The 14,119-nt window shown below is 45.2% G+C and overlaps 1 protein-coding gene across 1 annotated transcript in view; it reads left to right on the plus strand.

Moving 5' to 3' along the window:
- Slc41a2 (solute carrier family 41 member 2) overlaps window positions 1-13,501 on the plus strand; it is a gene marked incomplete at its 5' end in the record, with an annotated part of 21,991 nt that extends 8,490 nt beyond the window's left edge. The window contains one exon of the mRNA XM_028778025.1: window positions 13,101-13,501. Within this exon, the coding sequence (XP_028633858.1) occupies window positions 13,101-13,286 (186 nt within the window). The remainder of the gene's footprint in view (window positions 1-13,100) is intronic.
- Between the last annotated feature and the right edge of the window lie 618 nt (window positions 13,502-14,119).

The following is a 14,119-nucleotide window of genomic DNA, read 5'->3' on the forward strand; positions in this document are numbered from 1 at the left end:
ATGGAGAGGGAGGATGGAGAGAGGGGATGGAGAGGGAGGATGGAGAGGGGGATGTAGCCAGGTCAGGCTCTTTCCAGGGACTGTGCTTTATTCATCATTGCAAGCTCAGCCAATACATACTTGCAAAATGAGTATTTAGTCATGGAGATTCTAGTTTTACTGAAAGCTGTGTCTTATTCTCAGAATTCTTCAGACATCTTACTAGTGTGTCTTACATGTTAGTCATAAATAATCACATTTTTAAAAAAGATTCACTGAATATAACTAGTATTGGTAAAAGGTGAAACATTTGACAGGGCTCTTCTCTCAAGGCAGTGAGAGAGCAGTTGAAGACCAGAAATGCACACATTAAACAAACCGTAGAGTTTCCTGAAGTTACAGGCACATGCTCCACAAGGACAAGTAAAACCTTGTACCGGTGACTAAGGCATTGCAGCGATATAAATGCTTTAACATCTGAGCCGTGTGACAGAGTTGGTGTATTTGGTGTCCCTAACCGCTCTTGTGCTCGGCTCAACAATGTCCCTCCTCTCTGAGCCTTTGAAGGTTCATCTTGATCTTAGTTTCAGAAGGGACTCAGTGTTCTTTCTCATCACGCTCCTCAGGTAGGTCACAGTTCACTAACATGGAAGCACGTTGTATGTTCTGTCTTAAATATTCCTGCAGCTAAGTCAGATGTATCTGGCACTGTAGCTCCTGCACAAGCCCCTGGTGTTCAGACAAGCAGTTAGATCCACAGATGCTGGGACACATGAGCAGTTAGATCCACAGACCCTGAGATATGTGACAGAACCACAGACCCTGGGACACATGAGCAGTTACAACCACAGACCCTGGGGCATGTGAGCATTTAGAACCACAGATGCTGGGACATGTATCTGAGTCATCTTAAGACCCAAGCCAATGCTGCTGGGCTTTCATAGAAGCTACTGGCTTCTCAGAGCTGTCCCCAGTGCCTCATTACTGTTTCCAGAATGCTAACTAGATTAATTAGTGTCTCTTCCTCTTGTCCAGAGAACTAGCCTCCTCTTCCCTAAGGAGGCGTGTTCTCAGTTTCCAATTTCTGGGTTATCTTCCGTTCTGTCCTTTTGTGCACTCCCCACAACACTAAGAAAACAGGCTTCTTTTCACCTTTCCCACCTCGTGTCAAAAATGTTTCTAGCATTGCTGCTGCTGTGTTGTTTCTGAGTTAGTGCCTGCCCGTGTAGTCCAAACTGGGTCTAAATTTGTAATCTTCCTGCCTCAGCTTCCAGAACACGGGGTCACAGGAATGAGCCACCATGTATGCCTGTATTTTTATTAGCTATAATCTGCCCCCCCCCCCACTTTGTTACCATATTGCATAGCCTCCTAGCTCTGCTTCTCCTCATGCTGGGCTGTGTGTATCTGGATCTCTTTGTCTCTGGTGTGTTCTGAATGGAGCCACACTGAGTATATTCTTAGGGCTTTTTTTCTGTAATTGTTTCTGAGTTGTGTTTCACTGTTAGATCGTGGCCTTGTGAGAATATTAGATAATTTCTTTGCTTTTTAGGTTTTCTTTTTATTTTTCTCTTTTCACGTGTGTGTTTTTTTTTTTTTTTTTGCCTGCATGTCTGTGCATGCTATGCATGCAGTACCCTCAAGTACCAGAAGAGGGCGGCAGATACCCTTGGACTGGATTTACAGCCACTTGTGAGCGGCTATGTGGGTGCTAGGACTTGAACCTGGGTCCCCTGGAAGAGCATCCAGTGCTCTTAACCACTGAGCCATCTCTCGAGCCCCTAGTCACTCTTTTTTTTTTTTTTTTAAACTGAGTCTTTAGCTGATTTCTGGCCTGTATTGAATCTGAGGTACGTTCCTGAGTGTCTTCTGGAATCTTATGCACTTTTGTCTCATGGACTTCCTGAGAATGTTTTACTATTATGGGTCACTTTTCAAAATAAGGTTTTACTTTTTTTACCTCTTTATGTTGGGGATTTCAACTCTAGGCCTCCAGTGCAATAAGTTGTGCTGTCCCATTGGGCTATGCCCCTAGTCTCCCAAATCAAGTTTTAAATGTACACAGTAAATTGTAGCCCTACGAAAGAAAATGTGACTGTTTCTTCTCTCCAAAATTCATGCATATTTTAATAGCATGTTGTATTGTCTAACAGTCATGGTTTTTTCAAGTATATACATAATACAAAAAAGAAAGTAATAAGAACTATTATATATACTAACATTAAAAGATCTGTACAGGACATTAATATTGAAGATTGTGTTGTTGTTTTGAGGTGTGGTTTCAGGCCGCCAAGGTTGGCCTGCATAGCTGATCTTTACCTTGAACCCCTGATCCTCCTGATTCCTCCTCAGAAGTGTGGGGATTGGGGGATGACAGGCACGGACCACTGTGCCTGACTTGAAGACTATTAATACACTCAGGACTTTGTGCACTCCCTGTAAAAACTAAACAAACAATCGAGAGTGAAATGGTGTTTTCCTAGGTTGTTTAACTTAGGAAAATGTCTGCCGAGACTGTGAACAAAGGCCAGGTGTATTTAAATGCTGCATGTGTGAGGTGTGAGCGCTTGGCTGGCTTGTTGACTTTTGACCTGTGCCCTCAAACTCTTCACAAGGATGACGCATGCGTGACCTGTTACTACCTTTGTCTGACTGATGCTCACACCAGTGTCTGAGATGTGAGGGGAGGAGGGGGACGTTGGAAACCGTTGTTACACCTTAGCAGATGGGAGGAGGGGGAGTCAGTGTGAGGGAAGGGAGCTGCCTTGGCTTTCAGGCCCAAACTACAGTCATAGCGGCTGTTCCCAGAGCTTGCACTTGGTGACTGGAGGAGGAATGTCGAGTCTGGTCAGCTCTTCAGAACTCAGGCCTACCACAGGCTCCACAGCACCGAACTTCCACAAGAGAAACAAAAGTTTCTTTCCCATACACCTCCAGAGTCTTACTCGAGTGCAGCCTGGCAGTCTAACCTACCTGCAGCTGCTTGGGAGATCAAGAAGCATTGTTTGCAGGTTTTTCTCTCCTTAAGAGATCAGAAGGACTAAAGCAGGGTCTAACAGCTGCAGAGCTGGGCAGTGGTGTTGATGCACACCTTTAATCCCAGCACTCGGGAGGTGGAGGTAGGTGGGTCTCTGTGAGTTCAAGGCCAGCCTGGTCTACAAAAACACATTGTTTTCTAAAATTTGCTAAGCATTTGAGGTTGTTTTCAATGAATGAGTTGTTTGCAATGCTTCTAAAAAGTCAAGTCTCATGTTGTTCATCTGGGAGGGGTGTCTGCCTGTCTAACGCTTGGATCTGGCTGTGCTGTGTATTTACCTACAGGCATAAACCCTTCTTTTTCTGGCTGCCTTCAGTCAGAAAGACATTTCATCTAAATATCAGAGGAGACTGAATTCCAGCCCAATGATAATCCTGAGTTACTCCCTTCCATTTAAATACTAGAGGGTCTCTAGTATTTAAATGGTTTATTCAGTGGGTAGTTTTCAGCCTGGAGACTGAGGCTATGTTCAGGGCAGGAATTCAACCTTTGCAAAGCTCCGAGGTAGGAAGGACTGCCCCTCATTTCTGCTTCTGAGGTTTATCTGTGTCATATTACGGAGCATTCCTCCCCCAAAGCAATCACCCTCCTTCATACAATGGACAAGGCTGCTGCTGGCAGCCGCAGCTCTGAAGGAACTAATGCAAATGTTGATCTGAGCTCAAAGGAGGAGCGGCGAGAAAGGCGGCAGCGGCCAAAGCAAATATGTATTCTTGTACTCACATATTTATTTAAATTCTAAGCAATGCATTTATAACTTGCATAATTAGCCAGGGCTACAAAGTTGCCTTTTAGAAGGCTTATTTACCCAGAGAAGTTATGCATATTTCATAAAGAGCAGGCGATGTTAAAACATAGTGTACCCTTGGTTTGGTATCTGCTGTGGAAGGCATTTGTTCCTTAATGAATGATTTAATTTTGAGGCAAGACATATTGCATTAAGAAGGCTCTGATATTCACCATGATTTTTGTAATTTACAGAGATCCGAGAAAGCGCTGATATATTTTGCCTACCTGAAAAAAAAAAGTTTTAAAAATGTAAAACTGTTTAAAGTCCTTATAGCGTCTTTAAGAAGAAACCATGTAAGAAGCTGTCCTGCTTCTGTGGCCTGTTGTACAGAGCAAATGGAATAAGAGTATGGAAGAGAAAGGTAGAAGAAGAGGTCAGCATGCATGTGTGATCTGGTGTGACAGAGGCTCTTCCCTTTGTAGTTTACAGCTAGAACACACTGTAAAGGCAAGTCCTCTCATTCTGAGGCACGGAGGAAATGTCACAGCACTCACCGTGTTAGAAACCGGTGCTCACACTTCTGTTCTGATTCTGATTCCGAGCCATCGGTGTGGATGGTGGTGCAGGCTGTGGACCACTTACTGTGAACTTGGCACTGGGGCCATGTTCAGTGCTGCACCCAGCCCCGTGAGGTTGTGACAGTAGCTCATTTTAGAGGTTAGGGTAACAAAGACTTGGGGACATCCTCTGTGGGTAGCAGCAGCTACCACTGTGGAGCCTCTGCAATGATACTGTTTGTCTTCACTTAGTACTTGGAACAACCAAGTATCTACAAGACATGCACACTGCCTTTTCCAGGGTGGACGCCCCTTCAATCAGTGGGTTCCCAGCACCTCAGCGCTCGTGGCTAACCACATATCTGCTGCTCAGCTTCAGCAGCCCTGAAGTTACCTGACGCGGATATTTCAGAATGATAAATGAAAGTACACACGTACGTGCCACCCACTCACCACTCCTACCCCACTCCATTCTGCTCTGGTGCTGTCAGCACCCTGACCTGTCGCCTGTCCTTGCTTTACCTGTGCTGATGTATGACTACCAACTTGTCTCTAACGTTTGGGAGCCATATTAAAGTGCTGTACTTTGCAGAGTTGAAGCCATTTATCTTCAACTGTAGGCCTTTGACACACTGTCATCCAGGCCTGTCCTTTGTCATTCATGGTATACTCTGTCTAGACTTAGGGCCACCCCTCTCCTCCAGGTCATGTCCAGCTCCTTCAGAACATGAATGATGTGGTGGTGGGTGTTGCTTCCCTCTCAGTACACGCCAAGAAGAATGTCTCTGGCTTTCCATAAGGACCCTGAGGTTTCGCTCTTGATCTTATGGGAGCATCTAGGGACCTGAGAGCAGAAGAGCCCTCGGTCCTTAGCCCTGAAAGGTTTCTCCTTCTATCCTGGTACTTCAGGGAATGAGAAGAGAGCAAATCATTGTTTCTGCATGGGCTCTAAATGTCACATGTACTGACTGTTGTCCTCTGCATGGAATCTACATATGACACGTACTGACTGTTGTCCTCTGCATGGAATCTGCATATGACACGTACTGACAGTTATCCTCCAGGAGAGTGAGCCAGTGTTCACTCCCGTGACTGATGGAGGGTCCCTCTCTGCTGCGAGGCAGTGCTCAGGGAACTTGGGTTTTATGTCTGAGCCTCAGATTATGTGAATCTGAGCCTTACTCAGCCTGAAGCTGGGTGTTTGTTTCTTACCTGGAAAAAAAAAACTTTGATAAACACAAAACAACTGTCCTTCCTTCCTTCCTTCCTTCCTTCCTTCCTTCCTTCCTTCCTTCCTTCCTTCCTTCATTTTTCAAGACAGGCTTTTTCTACTTAGCCCTTGGTATCTTAGAACTCTCTGTAGACCAGGCTGGCCTTGAACTGAGAGATCCACCTGCTTCTGCTTCATCAGTGCTGGGATCAAAGGCATGCACCCCCACTGCCCAGCTACTCTCAATTTTTATTACACTCATTTTTAAAGATTCTTTTTATTATGTACATTAATTAAAGCCTCTTAAGCCTTTTTATATTCAGTAGAACTGATACAACAAACTAAGATACTCCCTGAAGTGCTGGCACCCAGGAAAGTCTGTCTTGCCATTACCTTTGCCCTAAAGCTTCTTGCCACACAAGCCTGGCAACCTGGCATCATGATCCTGGGAACCAACTTGTCCTCTGACCCCTATACGTGTGCTGTGACACACATATCCCACCCCAACAAATCAGGGGCACACATAACATTTTTATTACAGTTTCTTGTTGTATGTGTTTATGTGTATGTATTCATGTTTGTTGTGGATGCATGTGTGTTTTCATGTGTGTGGAGGCCTAAGGACCACCTTGGATGTCATTCTCCTACCTGACCCCCATCCGTTTGTTTTGAAACTTAGTCTGTCTCACTGGCCTAGAACTAGCTAAGAACTAGCCACAGACACTCTGGGCCCCAGAGAGCTTCCTGTTTTGCTCCGCAGTGCTGTGATGCTGAATGTGAACAACCACATCTGGCCTTTCACATGGGTTCTGGATTGAACTGAGGCCTTCATGCTTGGAAGACAAATGCTCCACAGAAGGGGCTGTCTCCTCAACTACGTGAACACCGAATCCAGCTAGTAGCTACTGTGCCCTGTGCCACTGCTGTGAACAGCTTTGCTCTTCTGGCTTTTATCTGTTTCTCTTTAGATTTTTCCCTCATTTCTCCCTTTTCCTGCTGCTCCTCCTCCCCCCTCCTCCTGCTCTTCCTCCCACTCCTCCTCCTGCTGCCCTTCCTCCTCCCACTCCTCCTCTTCCTGATGCTCCTCCCACTCCTACTCCTGCTGCTCTTCCTGCTCCCAATCCTCCTCCCCCTCCTCCCACTCCTCTTCCTCCTGCTCCTCCTCCCGCTTCTCTCTTTATTTTCTTCTTCTTCCAGTGTTTTCTCTTTGTCTCCGAGGACCTCCCCAACCACCTTGGCAATGGTTTTCATATCTTGATTTCTCCTTCTGCTTGCTGGGCATCTTCCATGCCTATCTTTCTCCTGTGTTTGATAAAGATTCATCTTTTTGTGTGTTGTAGACTTTTTACACTCATCTAGCAGTGAGTGGCCCAGGGCCACCTTGAGTGTGGTCCACAGTAGCCCCACAGTTCCCTTCACTAATGCTCTGAGCTGGCAATCTTGAGCCGTTTTCTTACACTCTGTCTGTTTGGTTTTCTCCCATGCCAGTGAGGGATACTAGCCCATACTGTATTATAAGTATGGTCTGGGAGTTACGTCAGCTCATGCTCGGTGGACCTCTTTGGATGCCACATGGTCCCATTAGAGACCATTTAAGAGTCGATGTTTACTATTACTGCAGTTTACATGTTATTTTCCCCATGACATGAGCGTGGAGTGGAATACACAGGTTAAAACACGGTATTCTATTTCATGCTCATCTCGTGGGAAAAGCCAAGATGATTTGTGTGCCTCGTCAGTGAGGTCAAACACCTTGTTTCTTGGCTCTTGTGTTTCTTTTCTCTCTTGTTGGATTCTTCTTGTGAACTGTAGGACTTCTCAGTCTATTCTCAGTCTCTCAGAATATTCTGAACGCTAACTCTTCATCGGTTGAATGCAAGGTAGGGCTATGTCACAAGCTGAGGCAAGATTTTCATTTATTGAACGACAGACGTATTCACTGCAACTTCAGTTATCCACTTAATACGTGTTCACTTATAAATTCACCCTCCAAATCGAGATCAGTTATGCTCTTACAAAGTTTTTTAAATATACATTTTACGTATAATTTCTGTTGAGGTATAGGGTAAGGATGGTAGTTTTTATTCCCCCGCCTTTTTTGAGAGGGGGTAGCATTTGAGACAGGGTCTTCCTATGTAGTCCAGGCTGGCCTTGAACTCAAGGTTCTCAGCCTCAGCCTCCTGTATACAAGGCATAGCCATTTTCTTTTTTCCCCATGTTCCTCTGGATAGGTCCACACCATTTTCTGTAAGTTGCCGGATTTCAAGGTAGTCAGTTCTTAGAGCTCTGCGGGCTGCCTCACTGGGACAACTGCAGAGCTATTTAAGTCTCTGATTCTGTTGCCCAAGTGAATCTTAGGAGTAATAAACCACAAGGATTCAGAAACAGACTCAACAGGAAATAAGGACGGTGCGGAGTTGTGTTCTGATAAAACTTTATTTATAGACATAGGTGACAGGCTGATGATGTCATAAAGTGTCACTACAATGTCTGTTTTGGATCAGGGCTTCATAAACGTTTTTCATTTGTCACCTCTTTTCTCCTAAGAAATTGTTTTGTGACCATGGTATATGGCTCTATAAAACAAGGATTACATAGTACATTTATGGATTAATAAATAGATCAGAACAAAATTTATTTTAAAACAATCATTTGATAAACTTAAATTGTTTTTTACCATTAATTATTGGTGAAAGGGCAGCAAGATGCCTCAGCAGGTAAAGGAGCTTGTCTTGAAACCTGACGACCCAAGTTTGACCCCCAGGACCCACGTAAAGGTGGAAGAAGACCACTAGCTCTCCAAAGCTGTCCTCTGATCTCCACGTGCACAGTGGCACGTGCCACCTCTCATAACATGCACGAACATGCATGTGCATACACAATAAGAAATCTTATTAAAAAACCAGTTCTCATCTCATGCCAGTGACACGGACGTGCTTGGTCACGTGTAAGGGATGGAATCTTGGCTCACTGTTTGGTTCTGCAGGATGTAGAATGTCTTCCACATCTCCCAGAATTCATCAGTATTTTGATTTTGTAAACATCAATGCCAAAATACCACTTTGAATATATGTACAAAATGGAAGGGGTATGCTTAGACTCATCTCAGAAATTCTGTCCTAATCCCAAAGTAAAATTAATCTCAGTCTCTCTCTCTCTCTCTGTCTCTGTCTCTCTCTGTCTCTCTCTGTCTCTCTCTCACACACACGCACGCACGCACGCACGCACGCACGCACGCGCCATAATATTATACAACAGTCACAGATTTGAACTGAAGCATTTGAAGCAACATACACAAATGTACAGAGTGAAGGCCAGCACAGTGCGCAGTGCGCATGTCTTATGTGTAGAACCAGGGCTGCAGTGACACCACCTGATGCATAATGGAACACAGAAACACCTCAAAGTCCTTACGAATTTGATTTGAATTAATTTTTGGTAACTGTATATTCAGAAGCCTTTTCCTGTCGCCAGGTTTTTTGAGATCTCCATATTTAGTTGTATAACCCATGTGGGGTTGAGACACAGTTGAAGAAGTTAGATTCTAGGCTGGACTCACCCCTATTATATCATACCAGGAATTAGTAAATTACACATGTGTCACACATAACTTCAGAATTATACAAATACACTTAGCGTGTTACAGTAGTATCATAGAATGAGCTAGCCCTATTCTCTTCAAAACTTTTGTTTATGTTTCTGTCCACATTGGTCGTCTAGCCAACAGATGCTGTTCCATTGTGTGCTAGACTTTTAAGACCTTCCCTTTTAATTTCTTCAGTCACCATTGGTCTTCTAGAAACTGTTCCTCGCTTTTTGTATGTGGATGTGCTCTGAACTCGCCTGTTGACTCATAGATGTATTCCATTGTCGTCTGAGAATACATATGTGAATATGTATGTGTATATTCCTACATATTTAATATAGTTTCCTTGTGGCCTCTCTGTGATGTGTCTTGGGAGATGGGGCGCTGGTGAGCAGAGCAGGCTGCTGCTAAGTGACACGGTGTGTTCATGTGGTTGAACATTAGCTCTCTGTTTAAACCCCGGTATTTCTTTGTTGGTTTTCTTTCTGGCTGCCCTGTCCACTAAAAACAAGAATGTTAGTGTTCCCAATGTTACTGGATTAGAATGTCTCCCTTATGTCTAACATGTGCTTTATGTATCTGGGGGTCACATGTTGGGTACGTGTATTTGCAGTCTCTGTGTCTTCGTGTTGTCAGGCCTTTCTTCCTTTCATGATGACATTCTCTGTCTCATCACGTTATACAGTCTAAGATCTGCTGTGTCTGCTGAAGACAGCTCCTGCTGTCACACGTTGGTTCCCACTTGTGTGTGATGTGTGCTTCCCAGCCTCCCACTTTAGACGATGCACGTCTTCACTGAAGGGAGTCTTCTTACAGACAGCATGTAGTGGTCTGGCTTTTAGCCCATGTGTTTATCTTGGTTGAGTCTCTGTAGACTCAAGGTTACTGTTAATAATTGTGAACCGTTTTTCTATTGTTTTGCTAATTGTACACTGCTCACTTTATAGGACTTCTACCTTATGATTTAGTAACTTTCTGTTATGCTAAGGTTTCTCTTCTATTTATATGTTCTTCTAGGGAATTTTGTAACATGCATTTTCATGACAGATTCTCATAAGTATTTCTTAAATAGTGATGAGCTTCCTCAGGTTCTGCTTATCTGACTTCATTTCTTCAGATGTTGAAGGTTAATTTTGCTGGGTATATCCTTGGTTGGCACGGTATCTTTTTTCTCTTATTACGTGGCTATATTATCTTGCTCTCCTCCGGCCTGTAGGCTTTCTTCTAAGAGCTCTGCTGTAAGAATCTGCTCTCAGTCTAACAGACCTTTGCTTATACTGTGGCGGACACGTCTTTCTATCTACGATTTTCTTTTTGCACTGTACTGTTGATACTTTGACTATGATGTACTTAGTGATGCTCTGTCTTGGTTTTCCCTTAGAGACCTTTGAGCATCTTGAATCTTTAGAAGGTTTGGGGTGACTTCAGCTATTATTTTGTGAAGTAGGTTATTATTACTATTATTATTGTGTGTCTTATGATGGGGGTGCTCATGTGCCCCAGTATGTGTATGGAAGTCAGAGAACAGCTTTGTAGCATGGTTTTCTCCTTCCACCTTTACCTGGGTTCTGAGGATGGATCAGGTGGTCAGGCTTTCAGTGGCAAACACTGTTCCCGCTGAGCGTCTCACCAGTCTGCAACGTGAGATTTAATGCTTGCTTCCTTTTCTTTACTTTCCAGAATTACCATGATGCAGGTATTTATTTGCTAAAAGTTTTCCATGTATCTTAAAGGTGGTGTATCTGTCTTTCTGTCTAATTAGGTTAATTCTAAAACCTTTGTTTTTGACCTATTGTGGAAGTATTCTCTTTTATTTTTCATTTCATGGATTGACATTTTCAGCTCTGAGGGGTTCCTGTTCAGCTCTGAGGGGTCCCCATTCAGCTCTGAGGGGTCCCCATTCAGCTCTGAGGGCCTCCCATTGGTTCTCTTTTCTGTCTTTTCTGAAGTCTTCATTCAAGTCCTAAATTGTTTTTTCTCATTCCTTTCTATTGCTCATCTCTGGCCTCTTGCATCTTGCTAGGTTTTGTTAGGAATGCTATTGTGTTCTCTCTTTTGCACCTCATAGGTTTCCTTCAAATTGAGATCATTTCTAGAGAATTATGGTTTTCTTTGCGGTTCATGTTTCCTCAAGACTGCAGCAGCTGCTGCCACCAAAGTGCCATTGCAGCCAGACTGTGGAACCTGAAGAGGCCTCTGGACATATTCACCTCCACCACAAGGTCATATAGTTCCTTCAAGCTACAGTCTAGACTGTGAAGGTGCGCACAGCCACACAGACATCAGTGAGGGGAATGCACAGAGATGTACTGTCGGAATCTCTGTAACCAACCTCAAGTACCCAAGCTGACTGGCATCCCCATCCTCACACAAACATCCTTTCCTCCTGAAGGTCCTTCGTGAGGCCAGGGTCGACAAACACACACACAAGCCACCAACATAAGGACACGAGGAATGTATTCCTTTCACTGATGCCTGCGTGGCTGCGAGCACCTTTGTAGCCTGAAGGAACTACATGACCTTGCAGTGGAGGTGAATGTCCAGAGGCTTCTTCAGGTTCCATAGTTTGGCTGCAATGGCACTTTGGTGGCAGCAGCTGCTGCAGTCTTGGTGACCACGGAATGTAGAGAGGATTATCTTTAGGTTCCTTAGGGAAGTGCAGGTGAGACCAAGAAGCAACCCCAGTAGCCATAGGATTTCTACAAGGAAATATTCCCCGGAACTCCCAGGTTTCTGTGGGAGATGCCTGCAGCTGTGGCATGGCTGTAACAGATACAAGGTGGACTGGGCCAGATGGAGCACAGGAAGGTTTGGAAACGAAGGAGAAGCTTTGTGGGTCCTACTGTGTGGCTGTTAAATTGCTGCTGGTGTTGACAGGCTGGGGAGGAGGCTTTCCTGATTCCTTTGGGGCCAGCACAGATGGACTCTGGGAAGTAGCTACAACAGCTCTGATCTCAAGGCTACAGGATGCCAAAGGGTTGCTCCCACCAAGTGAGCCACACACTGACCCAAGGTTTCTGGTGGGCCAGGTGCTGGCTAGGGCTGCATGTAGCAGTGGTTGTTATGGTAAATTTTCTGAGTTTGGAGGAAATACAAGGTGAGCGCCTTCTGTGGAGCAGAGCCTTCACTTTTAAACCAACCAGCTCTAGGGGCGGGCTCTAAAGCTTGTGGGGTTCTGAGTCAGGACTGCTGGGCTACTGGTCCAGGTTGCTGGCACTTTGCTACATTGAGTTTTTAAGGCTCTGTTGTGGGTTTTCCCCCCCTTCAAATAAGCGATAGACACTTAGATTCATAAGAAACCTTCCCTGAGAACAAATTAAGAATCAAATCCAAACCTTTTGGTTTTGAACCAGATTTTCATAGAGTAGGTCTTGAGCTAACTCTGTGGCCCTGGCTGGTTTTGAGCTCATGGCAATCCTTCTCAGTGCCCCACAAGCTGGGATCACAAGCCAAATTCCTAACTCTACAACACAGAAGTTCAGGATTCTAATATTCTCTGCTTCCTACACACCCGAAACAGACAGTTCGAATTAGTTCTATATGATGGAAAGGCAGCCTTTTCCAGAGACGCAGGAAGGAGCACCAGCCTCACCCAAGGGGCAGCAGGGCTTGGTATGTGATGTCTCTGACAGAAGTCAGTGCGAATCTGATATTTGCCCCCTGGAGCTTATCTTTGATGTGGACAACCACCCCCTCTTTCTGGTAAAGGTGCCAAAGCCAGAATGACAGCACTTGGCCAATTGTAAGGAAAGGCAGAGATTGGTGCTGGATGTGTTCACCAGCAGCGAGGAGAAGGGAGGTGCAGCCTATGAAAAGCGGACGGCGTTGGGCATCTCAGGAGTCCATGAGACGCTTGTTATAAAGAGTGTGTTCCCATTAATTACCTGCTTCTTGACCTGGACACATGCTGGTCCTTCCAGAAACAAGCAGTGGAGGCTCATGGACCTATCAAGGGCAGGGAGATGCAGGGGGCAGGCGTCATCTCTGGTCCTCTCTTTCAGGTGTTCACCCTGCTGTGGATCGCTGACTGGATGGTCCATCGCTTCTGGAGGAAAGGAAAGGACCCAGACAGTTTCTCCATCCCGTACCTGACAGCACTGGGCGATCTGCTTGGGACTGCTCTGCTGGCCTTGAGCTTCCATTTTCTCTGGCTTATTGGAGACCGAGATGGAGATGTCGGAGACTAATGACACCTACAAGCTGTCGTGGGGTCACACAGGCAGCCATTGCTGCCCCTCCCCAAAGCTCTTCATCTGTCCTGTGACTTCTGCCAGGGTAGTCTGCAGTTCACCCTGACTCCATAAATGGCCTTAACGAACTTTTTAAGGAATTTGTGCCGAAACCACAATGAACGGTATTTGTGCTGCTTTTTGTAGAATAAATAATTTGACACAGACATAGATACAAGCTCACACTCTTAAAGTTAATTGGGAAAGCATATAGGATGTTTACAATGAGTTAATTTTGAAACCACAGACCTAGCAGAAATGACTATTATTAAGTTATAATGCACAGTTAAATGCAGGGAGCTTTAGCCTTCTTTGTCTTACAGCTGTGTCACACTACAGAGTGCTGTAGTGACAGTGACTGGTGTCAGCCGAGCATCCCCGTTAGGCCTTCCTCCCTGGGAGCCAAGGCCACCAGTCACTTAACCCACAAGACTCATCCCGCTGAACTTAACTAGCTCACTTCTACCCATGTCTGAAACTGCCCTGCGCCAACGCTCAGCTCGGCTCTGCGGGTCTCAACAGCTAACCCTTTGAGTAGACTTTTTTGTTCTTTTGCGGGGGGGGGCCGGGCGGGCGGTTGCTGTGTTGTCCCAGCAGGCCTTTAGCTTGCGGTCCTCTTGCTTTGGTTCCCTCCTCCTGGTGCTGAGCAGTCTCGCTCATCGCTTGTTGAAAAATGTTGATCTAATTTAGAAAACTGTGATTAAACCAGATGAGCTGAGCTGCGTTTGTGGGCCCAAGACGGCGTGCGTGCGTGCGTGCGTGCGTGCGTGCGTGCGTGCGTGACAGACTAG

Source organism: Grammomys surdaster, unplaced genomic scaffold (assembly GCF_004785775.1).
Source record: "Grammomys surdaster isolate TR1022 unplaced genomic scaffold, NIH_TR_1.0 322, whole genome shotgun sequence".
In the NCBI taxonomy this organism is placed as follows: domain Eukaryota; kingdom Metazoa; phylum Chordata; class Mammalia; order Rodentia; family Muridae; genus Grammomys; species Grammomys surdaster.